Source organism: Panulirus ornatus, chromosome 7, assembly GCF_036320965.1.
Source record: "Panulirus ornatus isolate Po-2019 chromosome 7, ASM3632096v1, whole genome shotgun sequence".
Classification (NCBI taxonomy): Eukaryota; Metazoa; Arthropoda; class Malacostraca; order Decapoda; family Palinuridae; genus Panulirus; species Panulirus ornatus.
Genome location: NC_092230.1, coordinates 13,637,449 through 13,657,347, shown reverse-complemented (window position 1 = coordinate 13,657,347; position 19,899 = coordinate 13,637,449). Strand labels below are relative to the sequence as shown.

General features: G+C 41.0%; 1 protein-coding gene across 1 annotated transcript; it reads left to right on the top strand.

Moving 5' to 3' along the window:
• The first annotated feature begins 2,878 nt into the window (after positions 1 to 2,878).
• LOC139749282 (uncharacterized) lies at positions 2,879 to 10,001 on the top strand. The gene is given in 6 exon segments (XM_071663006.1): positions 2,879 to 3,004; positions 3,130 to 3,645; positions 3,648 to 3,764; positions 4,080 to 6,350; positions 8,191 to 9,037; positions 9,991 to 10,001. Coding segments are annotated over 6 exon segments (3,888 nt in total).
• Positions 10,002 to 19,899: the final 9,898 nt, after the last annotated feature.

Below are 19,899 nucleotides of genomic sequence, written 5' to 3'. Positions count from 1 at the left end.
GTTGGGATGAACCAATCCCTGATGAAATGCATGTGCACTGGGTTAATTTGTTCCAAGATATGTAGGCCTTGGAGGATCTAAAATTTAGGCGAACTATAAAGCCTGATAATGCACTTGGTAACCCCACACTTGTCATTTATGCTGATGCCAGCAATATTGCATACTCTACATGTGCGTACATTCGCTTTGAAAGATGGCACATTTTCTGCTCAATTACTCGCAGCCAAGAGTCGAATTGCTCCCATTCGGCAAATAACTACTCCGAGACTAGAGCTTTGTGCCGCAGTATTGTCTGCTAGATTACGGAAGGTAATAGAAAAAGAAACAAGTTTTGTGTTCGATAGGGTACTACATCTAACTGACCCAATGATTGTAAGTTCACAGATACAAAATGAATCACATGGATTTCGAGCTTTTGTTGCAACAAGGATTGCGGAGATTCAGACACATACTAATACTAATGATTGGTGGTGGGTGGCCACTGACGGCAATGCTGCGGACTAAGCCACACGGCCACAGAATCCAAGAAACCTAGGATCCGAGTCAGCATGGCAAAGGGGCCCACACTATTTAACTTTACCTATTGATCCCTGGCCAATAGACCAACCTTGCATAAAGGAGTTACCAAATAAGAATAGAGTATCACTACAGTGTAACATCAAACAGGAGGTAACACCCATGATGAATATTGAAAGGTTTAACTATTACAAAAGAATGATAAAGACCACTGCTATAATCATTTGCATTATTAGAAAGAAAACATTCAGAGGAATATTGCATACACTCACTTCAGATGATGTGAGAAAGGCAGAAAGGTACTGGGTTAAGATGGTCCAAAGGGAATTCGAAGAAAATTGGAAGGAAAGATTCAAAAGGCTAGGACCCACTAAAGATGAAGATGGGATCATTGTAGTAGGGGAGAGAATCAGCAGCTGGTTGAAGGACAATTGTAATCAAAACCAGTTTATGTTACTCTCACAAAACCATCAGTTTCCCAGACTATACATCACTTACTTACACAACACTGATCACGGGAGTATAGACCTCCCCTTAGCTAAACGACAAAGTAAGTTTTGGGTACCTAGAGCACGAAAGGTGATCAAATTGGTAAAGGAAAGGTGTGTAATATGCAGAAGGTTAAACAAAGTTGTGATAGGACAGCAAATGGGGCAGCTCCCCGAGAGAAGACTCAAACAATCACCTGCATTCTTCAAAACCACCTTGGACTTGTTTGGCCCATTAATGATAAGAGACACTGTAAAATGGAGAACTAGGGCCAAGGCTAATGGAGTGATATTCATATGCCTAGCGAGTCGTGCAGTCCATATTGATCTAATGAAAGGATATGACACACAGAGTTTCTTGAATACATTTCGTCAGTTTGTTTCCATGCGGGGTTATCCTCACACCATCCATTCAGACATGGGAACACAGTTAATGGCTGCCAATAAAGATATCAGGAATATGACGGAAAAATGGAACATTAACCAAATATCTCCAATCGGGCTTCATCAAGGTATGACATGGTCATTCAACAACTCGGCGAATGCACCCTGGCAAAATGGTGCATGCGAATTTCTGATTAAGACGGTGTAACGGCTGCTTGCTATAGTAGTGGGCGAAAATGTACTAAGCTTCGGTGAATTAAAAAGTGTGTTATATGAGGTAGCAAATATATTGAATGAACGCCCAATCGGACTGAAACCTGGATACGATATATCTTTGGGTGCTTACTTGTGCCCTAACGATCTACTGCTTGGTCGTGCAAGCAACAAGGTACCAATTGTGCAAATAGTGGAAACGACTGATACAAGGAAGCGTTTCACTCTTGTACAAAGTATTGTAACCTCGTTTTGGAGGAAATGGAAGAGAAACTACCTCGCAACATTAACTATCAGGCAAAAATGCCATACAGCACGTAGAAATTTGCGGGAAGGAGATGTTGTTTTAGTGCAAGACAGTGATGTGATTAGAGGAAATTGGAAGTTAGCACAGGTTGAAAGAGCTAACCCCGACAGGGACGGAAAAGTATGAGATGTAGTATTAAGATACAAAATCTCGAAGTCTGACTCTATGTGTGATGGGAAGGACTGATTGATCAACAGATCGGTTCACAGAATTGTGTTGCTGCTCCCCATTGAGGAGCAATAATTGTTTTTGCTTATAGTTGTAGCGGGAGTGTACTGAGAATATCTCACTTTTTCCTATTGGTCAAGTTTTCTTTGAACTGAATAGATAAATTGTATTATCATAACTATATTATTGTTATTGTATTAACTAAATTTGTAATTTTCTTAAGTTTTGCATACAATTTGTACTATTATTTTGCTAATGAGATATTGTATTTCGCTCTTCCGTTTTGGCATGCGCTTGTCGCTGTTCTTGTGTGTAAAGTTGTGACGTAGGAGTTGAGTGACGTGGACAGGATGGAAGTGCTTTCCGTGCCGTCGGCCAGCGGCCCTTCATTGTTTCTCGGGAAGGCCTGTATGTTGAGTGGTGACAACCGGTGGAGGGTTGCAGAGCCCCGGTGTGAGGCAGGGATTTAATGTTGGTGATCCTGGAGCTGTGTGGCACATAGTCCAGTCTCAAGAATTTTATGCCGGAGTACACCATTGTGCTAGTAATTGTGACCCTGAAGCTGTGAAAAGTGATCTCAACTCCAGTTTCACCTGTGTGCTGATAGGGGAGGCACTGTGTGAGTAATTGGATGTAGTAAATAAGACATTGTGATAATAATGTATATGTGTGGGTGTTATGTTTTGTAATTGGTACTGTGACATGTACACTTATTACAGGTTGGACATAGATTGAATAGAGTAACGACCAGTGCTTTCTCACTCACGCCTAGGTGAAACAGTCCAACACATCTCCTGCCAAGATGGATGAACAGCTGATGTAGGAGCGGACCCTCGCCAAACGCAAGTTTACTAGGAAGGTCAACTTGTTAAAGGATGCGCAAGGCCGGGATGACCGCTTGGAAGTGTTACGAGGTATTTATGATGACGTGTGCAAACAGTTCCTTGAAACTGAAAAAATTAATGAGCAGTTAGCTGAGTCTCTTGATACAAAGAAATCAAATTATGATGTGCTCATTAATGAACTTGATACTTATATCACTGATATTGAAAGGACAAAATTCAGACTCATGCAATAATAGCTAAAGTAACAAAGAAAGACAAAGCCAGTATTAACGAAATGCACAAATTGAGAATGCAGCGGTTAACCCCACCACATTTTGATGGCAAGATTCGTGATTATCCCACATTCTGTAAAGACTATGAAAGATTAATGAAATCAGTATATGAAGATGATCCATATGTGTTGCGATCCTGTCTGTCGGGGGAGGCATTGGAGGTAGTTCACGGGGTGGATGACTCTTTTGATTCCATGATGAAAAGGTTGGATGCCAGGTATGGCAATCCAGCAAGACTAGTGCAGTCAGTCTTGAATGACATAAAGACATTAAAACCAATACCCGAGGACAGTCCACGGAAATTCATGGATATGGTGAGCATAGTTGAGAGAGCCTCTTTAGATTTAGAGAAAGTTAATTTGTCTGAAGAGATGAATACTGTTACTATGGTCAGTCATATAGAAAAGATTCTCCCACCAATGCAGAAAAGAGAGTGGACTAAAATTTGCTAAATCTAAAGGATAAAAGTAAAATGTTTGAGGAGTTACTGAAATATTTGTTGAAAGAGAAACAAGCACTAGAATACATGAATGATGACATTAGGGCAACTAACCCTAATAGTAAAGTGCATGTACACTCAGTGAACCTAGACAGTGAAACTGACGTATTCACTACAGCCATAACCCAGCTTCATGGAAAACAAAGCAAGATGGAGTAGTGTTTAGTTCATTTATCGAAGCAAATCTCTATGTTAACTGGAAATATATCTGGAGTAGAGTCTCAAAGACCAGTTGAATGTTGGTACCATGGCACAGATACACATGATATTACGCAATGTACGGTGTTTCAAAAACTTAAAAGCAAGGAGAAGATTGATGCCGTATATAGGATGGGTGCCTGCTTCCTTTGTTTACAGTTAGTTCACAGGGGCCGTCAATGTTCACAGAAATCTTTATGTGTTGAATGTGGGAGAGGCCACCATCAGATTCTCCATAGATGTTTTGGTAAAGAGCAGGGATACATAAACAGCAGTTTGTTACCAAAAAGGGGCACTTTGTTAATAATAAGTTCAGTTTATGGTAACACACGACCCATAACTACCCTCTGGGACTCTGGTAGCAATACGTCACTCATAACAGATCGTATGGCAAAATTTATGGGCTTAAAAGGGAGAAGCATAAATTTGGCTGTTACTAAAGTAGGAAATGACTATCACAATTTTGAAACATTGGAATATGATGTTCCTCTTAATGATTTTCAAGGCCAAACTCATGTAATCAAAGCTTGTGGAAACTCAGAAATTACCTCAGAAACAGGACAGGTGGATATGGGTAGCGTGGCAGATTTACTAGGAGTACAAGCTAAGAACATTGAACGTCCATATGGCAATATTGATCTATTGATCGCCGCTGATTACTGCAAATTATTCCCATCTGTGGTTAAAACTGTAGGTAACCTCCAACTATTGTGGGGACCATTTGGATACTGTATTAGAGGTTCGCACCCTAGATTAAAGGTGAAAGGTGTCGACTCTGCTCATGTTCTTGTTAGGATTAATCACATTGCTGCATGTACGGTAAATGATTTAGTTCTTGAATCAAAAGCCAGTGTTACGAGAAGGCTTGAAGACTTCTCTGTAGAAAATCTGGGGACATGTTGCATTCCAAAATGTGGCAACTGCAAATGTGGAAAGTGTCCCCTTGGAAGTAACAAATATTGTCTTAAAGAAGAAAGGGAATTGTCTCTAATAACACAAGGTTTAATACATGACTCAAAAACAAGTCAATGGACAGCGTCCTATCCATGGATAAAATCGCCAAAGACCTTGCCAAATAACTTCACAGCCTGCATGGGCAGACTTAGACCTACAGAAAAGAGATTAGCAAAAAGAGGAGTTGCATATGCAAAGGAATATAGTGATCAGATCAGTGACATGGTGGAGCGAGGTGTAGCTCGAAAATTGACTACAGATGAAAGCAAGGACTATCAGGGCCCAATACACTACATCCCTCATCATGAAATATTAAGACCAGACTCTAAATCCACTCCTATCACAATAGTGTTTAATTATTCTGCCTTCTACATGCGACACGTCTTGCATGACTATTATGCCAAGGGGCCTGATATGCTGTGTGATCTTTTTGGCATATTGCTTAGGTTTCTTCAGAGTCCGGTAGCAATTCTAGAAGATATCAGTAAAATGTATAATTCTGTACTCCTCTCTGAACCGGATAAAATGGCCCACCGGTTCTTGTGGCGAGATATGAACACTACCAGGGAGCCTGACCATTATTGTTTACAGACGGTAACTTTCGGTGATAGACCCAGTGGAGTGATTGCCATGACAGCCCTCCATAAAACTGCCGAAATGTTCAAAGACAAGTACCCGGAAACAGTTGCCATGATCATTAATAACTCGTATGTGGATGACATTCTTCATTCATGTGAAAGTGCAGAGGAAGCCCTTAAAAGAATGAAAACGACCGAAGAGATCCTTAAAAGAGGAGGATTCCAGATGAAACAATGGGTAATGTCTGGAAGTCATGATATGACAGAAGATTCTAAGATAATTGCTACTGAGGTTGAAAAGTTACTAGGGATGATTTGGAAACCAAAGAAAGATCAATTCTCTTACAAAGTAAGGAGTAACTTTTCTACAAAACGCAAGATCCGCACTGGTCCTGACCTAACAGTAGAGGAAATAGTGCAAAAGATACCCAAACAACTGACAAAAAGGATGATCCTAAGTCAAGTGGTGTCACTATACCACCATCTAGGCCTTGCTACACCTTTCACGATACGATGTAAGCTATTAATGAGACATCTCATAACAAGAAAACAAGAATGCAAAGCTGATGAGCAACTGGGTTGGGATGAACCAATCCCTGATGAAATGCATGTGCACTGGTTTAATTTGTTCCAAGATATGTATGCCTTGGAGGATCTAAAATTTAGGCGATATATAAAGCCTGATAATGCACTTGGTAACCCCACACTTGTCATTTATGCCGATGCCAGCAATATTGCATATTCTACATGTGCATACATTCGCTTTGAACTGAAAGATGGCACACTTTCTGCTCAATTACTCGCAGCCAAGAGTCGAATTGCTCCCATTCGGCAAATAACTACTCCGAAACTGGAGCTTTGTGCAGCAGTATTGTCTGCTAGGTTACGGAAGGTAATAGAAAAAGAAACAAGTTTTGTGTTCGATAGGGTACTACATCTAACTGACTCAATGATTGTAAGGTCACAGATACAAAATGAATCACATGGATTTGGAGCTTTTGTTGGAACAAGGATTGCGGAGATTCAGACACATACTAATACTAATATGATAGAGTTGATAGAGATGCTCTGTGGAAGGTATTAAGAATATATGGTGTGGGAGGCAAGTTGTTAGAAGCAGTGAAAAATTTTTATCGAGGATGTAAGGCATGTGTACGTGTAGGAAGAGAGGAAAGTGATTGCTTCTCAGTGAATGTAGGTTTGCGGCAGGGGTGTGTGATGTCTCCATGGTTGTTTAATTTATTTATGGATGGGGTTGTTAGGGAGGTGAATGCAAGAGTTTTGGAAAGAGGGGCAAGTATGAAGTCTGTTGGGGATGAGAGAGCTTGGGAAGTGAGTCAGTTGTTGTTTGCTGATGATACAGCGCTGGTGGCTGATTCATGTGAGAAACTGCAGAAGCTGGTGACTGAGTTTGGTAAAGTGTGGTAAAGAAGAAAGTTAAGAGTAAATGTGAATAAGAGCAAGGTTATTAGGTACAGTAGGGTTGAGGGTCAAGTCAATTGGGAGGTGAGTTTGAATGGAGAAAAACTGGAGGAAGTGAAGTATTTTAGATATCTGGGAGTGGATCTGGCAGCGGATGGAACCATGGAAGCGGAAGTGGGTCATAGGGTAGGGGAGGGGGCGAAAATTCTGGGAGCCTTGAAGAATGTGTGGAAGTCGAGAACATTATCTCTATAAGCAAAAATGGGTATGTTTGAAGGAATAGTGGTTCCAACAATGTTGTATGGTTGCGAGGCGTGGGCTATGGATAGAGTTGTGCGCAGGAGGATGGATGTGCTGGAAATGAGATGTTTGAGGACAATGTGTGGTGTGAGGTGGTTTGATCGAGTAAGTAACGTAAGGGTAAGAGAGATGTGTGGAAATAAAAAGAGCGTGGTTGAGAGAGCAGAAGAGGGTGTTTTGAAATGGTTTGGGCACATGGAGAGAATGAGTGAGGAAAGATTGACCAAGAGGATATATGTGTCGGAGGTGGAGGGAACGAGGAGAAGAGGGAGACCAAATTGGAGGTGGAAAGATGGAGTGAAAAAGATTTTGTGTGATCGGGGCCTGAACATGCAAGAGGGTGAAAGGAGGGCAAGGAATAGAGTGAATTGGAGCGATGTGGTATACCGGGGTTGACGTGCTGTCAGTGGATTGAATCAAGGCATGTGAAGCGTCTGGGTTAAACCATGGAAAGCTGTGTAGGTATGCGCTACCTCGCAACCGCGGGAGACAGCGAAAAAAAAAAAACTAATACTAATGATTGGTGGTGGGTGGCCACTGACGGCAATGCTGCGGACTACGCCACACGGCCGCAGAATCCAAGAAACCTAAGATCCGATTCAGAAAGGCAAAGGGGCCCACACTATTTAACTTTACCTATTGATCAGTGGCCAATAGACCAACCTTGTATAAAGGAGTTACCAGATAACAATAGGGTATCACTACAATGTAACATCAAACAGGAGGTAACACCCATGATGAATATTGAAAGGTTTAGCTGTTACAAAAGAATGATAAAGACCACTGCTATAATCCTTTGCATTATTAGAAAGAAAACATTCAGAGGAATATTGCATACACTCACTGCCGATGATGTGAGAAAGGCAAAAAGGTACTGGGTTAAGATGGTCCAAAGGGAATTCGAAGAAAATTGGAAGGAAAGATTCAAAAGGCTAGGACCCGGTAAAGATGAAGATGGGATCATTGTAGTAGGGGAGAGAATCAGCAGCTGGTTGAAGGACAATTGGAATCAAAACCAGTTTATGTTACTCTCGCAAAACAATCAGTTTACCAGACTATACATCACTTACTTACACAACTCTGATCACGGGGGTATAGACCTCACCTTAGCTAAACTTCAAAGTAGGTTTTGGGTACCTAGATCACGAAAGGTGATCAAATCGGTAAAGGAAAAGTGTGTAATATGCAAAAGGTTAAACCAAGTTGTGATAGGACAGAAAATGGGGCAGCTCCCCGAGAGAAGACTCAAACCATCACCTGCATTCTTCAATACCTCCTTGGACTTGTTTGGCCCATTAATGATAAGAGACACTGTAAAACGGAGAACTAGGGCCAAGGCTTATGGAGTGATATTTACATGCCTAGCGAGTCGTGCAGTCCATATTGATCTGATGGAAGGATATGACATACAGAGTTTCTTGAATACATTTCGTCAGTTTGTTTCCATGCGGGGTTTTCCTCACACCATGCATTCAGACATGGGAACACAGTTAATGGCTGCCAATAAGGATATCAGGAATATGACTGAAAAATGGAACATTAACCAAATATCTCAAATCGGGCTTCATCAAGGTATGACATGGTCATTTAACAACTCGTCGAATGCACCCTGGCAAAATGGTGCATGCGAATCTCTGATTAAGACGGTGAAACGGCTGTCTGTTACAGTAGTGGGCGAAAATGTACTAAGCTTCGCCGAACTACAAAGTGTGTTATATGAGGTAGCAAATATGTTGAATAAACGCCCAATCGGACTGAAACCTGGATACGATATATCTTTGGGTGCTTACTTGTGCCCTAACGATCTACTGCTTGGTCGTGCAAGCAACAAGGTACCAAGTGGGCCCATGGTGGAAACGATTGACACAAGGAAGCGTTTCAGTCTTGTACAAAGTATTGTAACCTCGTTTTGGAGGAAATGGATGAGAGACTACTTCCCAACCTTAACTATCAGGCAAAAATGGCATACAGCACGTAGAAATTTGCGGGAAGGAGATGTTGTTTTAGTGCAAGACAGTGATTTGATTAGAGGAAATTGGAAGTTAGCACAAGTTGAAAGAGCTAAACCCGGCAGGGACGGTAAAGTACGAGATGTAGTATTAAGAAGCAAAAAAGTCTGACTCTATGTGTGATGGGAAAGATAGTTTCATCAACAGATCGGTTCACAGACTTGTGTTGCTGCTCCCCATTGAGGAACAATAATTGTTTTTGCTTGTAGTTGTGGCGGGAGCGTACTGAGAATATCTCAGTATGTCCTATTGGTCAAGTTTTCTTTGAATTGAATAGATGAATTGCATTATTATAACAATACTATTGTTATTGTATTAACTAAATTTGTAATTTTCTTATCTTTTCCATACAATTTGTACTATTATTTTGCTAATGAGATATTGTATTTCTCTCTCCCGTTTTGGCATGCGCTTGTCGCTGTTCTTGTGTGTAAAGTTGTGACGTAGGAGTTGAGTGACGTGGACAGGATGGAAGTGTTGTCCAGGCCGTCAGCTAGCGGCCCTTCATTATTTCTCGGGAAGGCCTGTATGTTGGGTGGTGACGACTGGTGGAGGGTTGCAGTGCCCCGGTGTGAGGCAGGGATTTAATGTTGGTGATCCTGGAGCTGTGTGGCACATGGTCCAGTCTCAAGAATGTTATGCCGGAGTACACCATTATGCTAGTAATTGTGACCCTGAAGCTGTGAAAAGTGATCTCAACTCCAGTTTCATCTCTGTGCTGATAGGAGAGGCACTGTGTGAGTAATTGGATGTAGTAAATAAGACATTGTGATAATAATGTATATGTGTGGGTGTTATATTTTGTAATTGGTACTGTTACATGTACACTTATTACAGGTTGGACCTAGATTAAATACAGTAACGACCAGTGCTGTCTCACTCACTCCTTAGTGAAACAGTCCAACACATCCCCTGCCAAGATGGATGAACAGGTGGTGAAGGAGCGGACCCTCGCCAAACGCAGGTTTACTAGGAACGTCAACTTGTTAAAGGAAGCACAAGGCCGGGATGACCGCTTGGAAGTGTTACGAGGTATTTATGATGACGTGTGCAAACAGTTCCTTGAAATTGAAAAAATTAATGAGCAGTTAGCTGAGTCCCTTGATACAAAGAAATCAAATTATGATGTGCTCATTAATGAACTTAATACTTATATCACTGATATTAAAAGGACAAAAATTCAGGCTCATGCACTAATAGCTAAAGTCACAAAGAAAGACAAAGCCAGTGTTAACGAAATGCACAAATTGAGAATACAGCGGTAAACTCCATCACATTTTGATGGCAAGATTCGTGATTATCCCACATTCTGTAAAGACTATGAAAGATTAATGAAATCAGTATATGAAGATGATGCATATGTGTTGCGATCCTGTCTGTCGGGGGAGGCATTGGAGGTACTTCACGGGGTGGATGACTCTTTTGATTCATTGATGAAAAGGTTGGATGCCAGTTATGGCAATCCAGCAAGACTAGTGCAGTCAGTCTTGAATGACATAAAGACATTAAAACCAATACCCGAGGACAATCCACGGAAATTCATGGATATGGTGAGCATAGTTGAGAGAGCCTCTTTAGATTTAGAGAAAGTTAATTTGTCTGAAGAGATGAATACTGTTACTATAGTCAGTCATATAGAAAAGCTTCTCCCACCAATGCAGAAAAGAGAGTGGACTAAAATTTTGCAAACTCTAAAGGATAAAAGTAAAATGTTTGAGGAGTTACTGAAATATTTGTTGAAAGAGAAACAAGCACTAGAATACATGAATGATGACATTAGGGCAACTAACCCTAATAGTAAAGTGCATGTACATTCAGTGAACCTAGACAGTGAAACTGACGTATTCACTACAGCCATAACCCAGCTTCATGGAAAACAAAGCTAGATGGAGGAGTGTTTAGTTAACTTATCTAAGCCAATCTCTATGTTAACTGGAAATATGTCTGGAGTAGAGTCTCAAAGACCAGTTGAATGTGGGTACCATGGCACAGATACACATGATATTACTCCATGTACGGTGTTTCAAAAACTTAACAGCAAGGAGAAGATTGATGCCGTATATAGGATGGGTGCCTGCTTCCTTTGTTTACAGTTAGGTCACAGGGGCCGCCGTCAATGTTCACAGAAATCTTTATGTGGTGAATGTGGGAGAGGCCACCATCAGGTTCTCCATAATTGTTTTGGTAAAGAGCAGGGATACATAAACAGCAGTTTATCACCAAAAAGGGGCGTTTTGTTAATAATAAGTTTATGGTAACACACGACCCATAACTACCCTCTGGGACTCTGGTAGCAATACGTCACTCATAGCTGATCGTATGGCAAAATTTATGGGCTTACAAGGGAGAAGCATATATTTGGCTGTTACTAAAGTAGGAAATGACCACCACAAATTGGAAACATTGGAATATTATGTTCCTCTTAATGATTTTCAAGGCCAAACTCATGTAATCAAAGCTTGTGGAATCGCAGAAATTACCTCAGAAACAGGACAGTTGGATATGGGTAGGGTGGCAGATTTACTAGGAGTACAAGCTAAGAACATTAAACGTCCATATGGCAAAATTGATCTGTTGATCGGCGCTAATTACTGCAAATTATTCCCATCTGTGGTTAAAACTGTAGGTAACCTCCAACTATTGTGGGGACCATTTGGATACTGTATTAGAGGTTCGCACCCTAGATTAAAGGTGAAAGGTGTCAACTCTGCTCATGTTCTTGTTTGGATTAATCACATTGCTGCATGTACGGTAAATGATTTAATTGTTGAATCAAAAGCCAGTGTTACGAGAAGGCTTGATGACTTCTTCTCTGTAGAAAATCTGGGGACATGTTGCATTCCAAAATGTGGCAACTGCAAATGTGGAAAGTGTCCCCTCGGAAGTAACAAATATAGTCTTAAAGAAGAAAGGGAATTGTCTCTAATAACACAAGGTTTAATACATGACTCAAAACCAAGTCAATTGACAGCGTCCCATCCATGGATAAAATCGCCAAAGACCTTGCCAAATAACTTCACAGCCTGCATGGGCAGACTTAGAGCTACAGAAAACAGATTAGCAAAAAGAGGAGTTGCATATGCAAAGGAATATAGTGATCAGATCAGTGACATGGTGGAGCGAGGTGTAGCTCGAAAATTGACTACAGATGAAATCAAGGACTATCAGGGCCCAGTACACTACATCCCTCATCATGAAACATTAAGACCAGACTCTAAATCCACTCACATCAGAATAGTGTTTAATTCTTCTGCCTCATACATGGGACACGTCTTGAATGACTATTATGCCAAGGGGCCTGATATGCTGTGTGATCTTTTTGGCATATTACTTAGGTTTCGTCAGAGTCCGGTAGCAATTGTGGGAGATATCAGTAAAATGTATAATTCTGTACCCCTCTCTGAAGCGGATAAAATGACCCACCGGTTCTTGTGGCGAGATATGAACACTACCCGGGAACCTGACCATTACTGTTTACAGACGGTAACTTTCGGTGACAGACCCAGTGGAGTGATTGCCATGACAGCCCTCCATAAAACTGCCGAAATGTTCAAAGACAAGTACCCGGAAACAGCTGCCATGATCATTAATAACTCGTATGTGGATGACATCCTTCATTCTTGTGAAAGTGCAGAGGAAGCCTTTGAAAGAAAGAAAACGACCGAAGAGATCCTTAAAAGAGGAGGATTCCAGATGAAACAATGGGTAATGTCTGGAGGCCATGATATGACAGAAGATTCTAAGATAATTGATACTGAGGTTGAAAAGGTACTAGGGATGATTTGGGAACCAAAGAAAGATCAATTCTCTTACAAAGTTAGGATTAACTTTTCTACAAAACGCAAGAAGATCCGCACTGGTCCTGAACTAACAGTACAGGAAATAGTGCAAAAGATACCCAAACAACTGACAAAAAGGATGATCCTAAGTCAAGTGGCGTCACTATACGACCCTTCAGGCCTTGCTACACCTTTCACGATACGATGTAAGCTATTAGTGAGACATCACATCACACGAAAACAAGAATGCAAAGCTGATGAGCAACTGGGTTGGGATGAACCAATCCCTGATGCAATGCATGTGCACTGGGTTAATTTGTTCCAAGATATATAGGCCTTGGAGGATCTAAAGTTTAGGCGATGTATAAAGCCTGATAATGCACTTGGTAACCCCACACTTGTCATTTATGCTGATGCAAGCAATATTGCATACTCTACATGTGCATACGTTCGCTTTGAACTGAAAGATGGCTCATTTTGTGCTCAATTACTCGCACCCAAGAGTCGCATTGCTCCCATTCGGCAAATAACTACTCCGAGACTGGAGCTTTGTGCAGCAGTATTGTCTGCTAGGAAACGGAAGGTAATAGAAAAAGAAACAAGTTTTGTGTTCGATAGGGTACTACATCTAACTGACTCAATGATTGTAAGGTCACAGATACAAAATGAATCACATGGATATGGAGCTTTCCTTGGAACAAGGATTGCGGAGATTCAGACACATACTAATACTAATGATTGGTGGTGGGTGGCCACTGACGGCAATGCTGCGGACTACGCCACACGGCAACAGAATCCAAGAAACCTAGGATCCGAGTCAACATGGCAAAGGGGCCCACACTATTTAACTTTACCTATTGATCAGTGGCCAATAGACCAACCTTGTATAAAGGAGTTACCAAATAAGAATAGAGTATCACTACAATGTAACATCAAACAGGAGGTAACACCCATGATGAATATTGAAAGGTTTACCTGTTACAAAAGAATGATAAAGACCACTGCTATAATCCTTTGCATTATTAGAAAGAAAACATTCAGAGGAATATTGCATACACTCACTGCCGATGGTGTGAGAAAGGCAGAAAGGTACTGGGTTAAGATGGTCCAAAGGGAATTCGAAGAAAATTGGAAGGAAAGATTCAAAAGGCTAGGACCCAGTAAAGATGAAGATGGGATCATTGTAGTAGAGGAGAGACTCAGCAGCTGGTTGAAGGACAATTGGAATCAAAACCAGTTTATGTTACTCTCGCAAAACAATCAGTTTACCAGACTACACATCACTTACTTACACATCACTGATCACGGGGGTATAGACCTCATCTCAGCTAAACTTCAAAGTAAGTTTTAGGTACCTAGAGCACGAAAGGTGATCAAATCGGTAAAGGAGAAGTGTGTAATGTGCAGAAGGTTAAACAAAATTGTGATAGGACAGCAAATGGGGCAGCTCCCCCTGAGAAGACTCAAACCATCACCTGCATTCTTCAATACCTTCTTGGACTTGTTTGGCCCATTAATGATAAGAGACACTGTAAAACGGAGAACTAGGGCCAAGGCTTATGGAGTGATATTTACATGCCTAGCGAGTCGTGCAGTCCATATTGATCTGATGGAAAGATATGACACACAGAGTTTCTTGAATACATTTCGTCGGTTTGTTTCCATGCGGGGTTATCCTCTCACCATGCATTCAGACATGGGAACACAGTTAATGGCTGCCAATAAAGATATCAGGAATATGACTGAAAAATGGAACATTAACCAAATATCTCAAATCGGGCTTCATCAAGGTATGACATGGTCATTCAACAACTCGGCGAATGCACCCTGGCAAAATGGTGCATGCGAATCTCTGATTAAGACGGTGAAACGGCTGCTTGTTATAGTAGTGTGCGAAAATGTACTAAGCTTCGCCGAACTACAAAGGGTGTTATATGAGGTAGCAAATATATTGAATGAACGCCCAATCGGAATGAAACCTGGATACGATATATCTTTGGGTGCTTACTTGTGCCCTAACGATCTACTGCTTGGTCGTGCAAGCAACAAGGTACCAAGTGGGCCCATGGTGGAAACGACTGATACAAGGAAGCGTTTCAGTCTTGTATTAAGTATTTTAACCTCGTTTTGGAGGAAATGGAAGAGAAACTACTTCCCAACCTTAACTATCAGGCAAAAATGGCATACAGCACGTAAAAATTTGCGGGAAGGAGATGTTGTTTTAGTGCAAGACAGTGATTTGATTAGTGGAAATTGGAAGTTAGCACAGGTTGAAAGAGCTAAACCAGGCAGGGAAGGAAAAGTACGAGATGTAGTATTAAGATACAAAATCTCGAAGTCTTACTCTATGTGTGATGAGAAGGACAAATTGATCAACAGATCGGTTCAGAGACTTGTGTTGCTGCTCCCCATTGAGGAGCAATAATTGTTTTTGCTTGTAGTTGTGGCGGGAGTGTACTGAGAATATCTCAGTATGTCCTATTGGTCAAGTTTTCTTTGAACTGAATAGATAAATTGTGTTATCATAACTATATTATTGTTACTATATTAACTAAATTTGTAATTTTCTTATGTTTTGCATACAATTAGTACTATCATTTTGCTAATGGGATATTGTATTTCGCTCTCCCGTTTTGGCATGCGCTTGTCGCTGTTCCTGTGTGTAAAGTTGTGACGTAGGAGTTGAGTGACGTGGACAGGATGGAAGTGTTGTCCAGGCCGTCAGCTAGCGGCCTTTCATTGTTTCTCGGGAAGGCCTATACGTTGGGTGGTGACGACTGGTGGAGGGTTGCAGTGCCCCGTTGTGTGGCAGGGATTTAATGTTGGTGATCCTGGAGCTGTGTGGCACATGCTCCAGTCTTAAGAATGTTATGCCGGAGTACACCATTGTGCTAGTAACTGTGACACTGAAGTTGTGAAAAGTGATCTCAACTCCAGTTTCACCTCTGTGCTGATAGGGGAGGCACTGTGTGAGTAATTGGATGTATTAAATAAGACATTGTGAAAATAATGTATATGTGTGGGTGTTATGTTTTGTAATTGGTACTGTGACATGTACACTTATTACAGGTTGGACCTAGATTAAATAGAGTAACGACCAGTGCTGTCTCACTCACACCTTGGTGAAACAGTCCAACACATCCCCTGCCAAGATGGATGAACAGCTGATGAAGGAGCGGACCCTCGCCAAACGCAAGTTTACCAGGAAGGTCAACTTGTTAAAGGAGGCGCAAGGCCGGGATGACCCCTTGGAAGTGTTACAAGGTATTTATGATGACGTGTGCAAACAGTTCCTTGAAATTGAAAAAATTAATGAGCAGTTAGCTGAGTCTCTTGATACAAAGAAATCAAATTATGATGTTCTCATTAATGAACTTGATACTTATATCACTGATATTGAAAGGACAAAAAATCAGGCTCATGCAATAATAGCTAAAGTAACAAAGAAAGACAAAGCCAGTGTTGACGAAATACACAGTGTGAGAATGCAGCGGTTAACTCCACCACATTTTGATGGCAAGATTCGTGATTATCCCACATTCTGTAAAGACTATGAAAGATTAATGAAATTAGTATATGAAGATGATCCATATGTGTTGCGATCCTGTCTGTCGGGGAAGACATTGGAGGTAGTTCACGGGGTGGATGACTCTTTTGATTCCATGATGAAAAGGTTGGATGCCAGGTATGGCAATCCAGCAAGACTAGTGCAGTCAGTCTTGAATGACATAAAGACATCAAAACCAATACCCGAGGCAATCCACGGAAATTAATGGATATGGTGAGCATAGTTGAGAGAGCCTCTTTAGATTTAGAGAAAGTTAATTTGTCTGAAGAGATGAATACTGTTACTATGGTCATACATATAGAAAAGCTTCTCCCACCAATGCAGAAAAGAGATTCGACTAAAATTTTGCAAATTCTAAAGGATAAAAGTAAAATGTTTGAGGAGTTACTGAAATATTTGTTGAAAGAGAAACAAGCACTAGAATACATGAATGATGACATTAGGGCAACGAACCCTAATAGTAAAGTGCATGTACACTCAGTGAACCTAGACAGTCAAACTGACGTATTCACTACAGCCATAACCCACCTTCATGGAAACCAAAGCAAGATGGACGAGTGTTTAGTTGATTTATCTAAGCAAATCTCTATGTTAACTGGAAATATGTCTGGAGTAGAGTCTCAAAGACCAGTTGAATGTTGGTACCATGGCACAGATACACATGATACTACTCAATGAACAGTGTTTCAAAAACTTAAAAGCAAGGAGAAGGTTGATTTAGGCGATGTATAAAATTTAGGCGATGTATAAAGCCTGATAATGCACTTGGTAACCCAACACTTGTCATTTATGCTGATGCCAGCAATATTCCATACTCTACATGTGCATACATTCGCTTTGAACTGAAAGATGGCACATTTTCTGCTCAATTACTCGCAGCCAAGTGTCGAATTGCTCCCATTCGGCAAATAACTACTCCGAGACTGGAGCTTTGTGCAGCAGTATTGTCTGCTAGGTTACGGAAGGTAATAGAAAAAGAAACAAGTTTTGTGTTCGATAGGGTACTACATCTAACTGACTCAATCATTGTAAGGTCACAGATACAAAATGAATAACGTGGATGTGGAGCTTTTGTTGGAACAAGGATTGCGGAGATTCAGACACATACTAATACTAATGATTGTTGGTGGGTGGCCACTGATGGCAATGCTGCGGACTGCGCCACACGGCCACAGAATCCAAGAAACCTAGGATCCGAGTCAGCATGGCAAAGGGGCCCACACTATTAAACTTTACCTATTGATCAGTGACCAATAGACCAACCTTGCATAAAGGAGTTCTCAGATAAGAAAAGGGTATCACTACAATGTAACATCAAACAGGATGTAACACCCATGATGAATATTGAAAGGTTTAGCTATTACAAAAGAATGATAAAGACCACTGCTATAATCCTTTGCATTATTAGAAAGAAAACATTCAGAGGAATATTGCATACACTCACTGCCGATGATGTGAGAAAGGCAGAAAGGTACTGGGTTAAGATGGTCCAAAGGGAATTCGAAGAAAATTGGAAGGAAAGATTCAAAAGGCTAGGACCCAGTAAAGATGAAGATGGGATCATTGTAGTAGTGGAGTGAATCATCAGCTGGTTGAAGGACAATTGGAATCAAAACCAGTTTATGTTACTCTCGCAAAACCATCAGTTTAACAGACTATACATCACTTACTTACACATCACTGATCACGGGGGTATACACCTCACCTTAGCTAAACTTCAAAGTAGGTTTTGGGTACCTAGAGCACGAAAGGTGATCAAATCGGTAAAGGAAAAGTGTGTAATATGCAGAAGGTTAAACAAAGTTTTGATAGGACAACAAATGGGGCAGCTCCCCCTGAGAAGACTCAAACCATCACCTGCATTCTTCAATACCTCCTTGGACTTGTTTGGCCCATTAATGATAAGAGACACTGTAAAACGGAGAACTAGGGCTAAGGCTTATGGAGTGATATTTACATGCCTAGCGAGTCGTGCAGTCCATATTGATCTGATGGAAGGATATGACACACAGAGTTTCTTGAATACATTTCGTCGGTTTGTTTCCATGCGGGGTTATCCTCACACCATGCATTCAGACATGGGAACACAGTTAATGGATGAAAATAAAGATATCAGGAATATGACTGAAAAATGGAACATTAACCTAATATCTCAAATCGGGCTTCATCAAGGTATGACATGGTCATTCAACAATCGGCGAATGCACCCTGGCAAAATGGTGCATGCGAATCTCTGATTAAGACAGTGAAACGGCTGCTTGTTATAGTAGTGGGCGAAAATGTACTAAGCTTCGGCGAACTACAAAGTGTGTTATATGAGGTAGCAAATATACTGAATGAACGCCCAATCGGACTGAAACCTGAATACGATATATCTTTGGGTGCTTACTTGTGCCCTAACGATCTACTGCTTGGTCGTGCAAGCAACAAGGTACCAAGTGGGCCCATGGTGAAAACGACTGATACAAGGAAGCGTTTCAGTCTTGTACAAAGTATTGTAAGTACTTCCCAACCTTAACTATCAGGCAAAAATGGCATACAGCACGTAGAAATTTGCGGGAAGGAGATGTTGTTTTAGTGCAAGACAGTCATTTGATTAGAGGAAATTGGAAGTTAGCACAGATTCAAAGAGCTTAAACAGGCAGGGACGGAAAAGCACGAGATGTAGTAGTAAGATACAAAATCTCGAAGTCTGACTCTATGTGTGATGGAAAGACAGATTCATCAACAGATCGGTTCACAGACTTGTGTTGTTGCTCCACATTAAGAAGCAATAAATGTTTTTGCTTGTAGTTGTGGCGGGAGTGTATTGAGAATATCTCAGTATGTCCTATTGGTCAAGTTTTCTTTGAATTGAATACATAAATTGTATAAGTATAACTATATTATTGTTATTGTATTAACTAAATTTGTAATTTTCTTATGTTTTGCATACAATTTGTACTATTATTTTTCTAATGAAATATTGTATTTCGCTCTCCCGTTTTGGCATGCGCTTGTCGCTGTTCTTGTGTGTAAAGTTGTGACGTAGGAGTTGAGTGACGTGGACAGGATGGAAGTGTTGTCCAGGCCGTCAGCTAGCGGCACTTCATTGTTTCTCGGGAAGGCCTGTATGTTGGGTGGTGACGACTGGTGGAGGGTTGCAGTGCCCCGGTGTGAGGCAGGGATTTAATGTTGGTGATCCTGGAGCTGTATGGCACATGGTCCAGTCTCAAGAATGTTATGCCGGAGTACACCATTGTGCTAGTAATTGTGACCCTGAAGCTGTGAAAAGTGATCTCAACTCCAGTTTCACCTCTGTGCTGATAGGGGAGGCACTGTGTGAGTAATTGGGTGTAGTAAATAAGACATTGTGATAATAATGTATATGTGTGGGTGTTATATTTTGTAATTGGTACT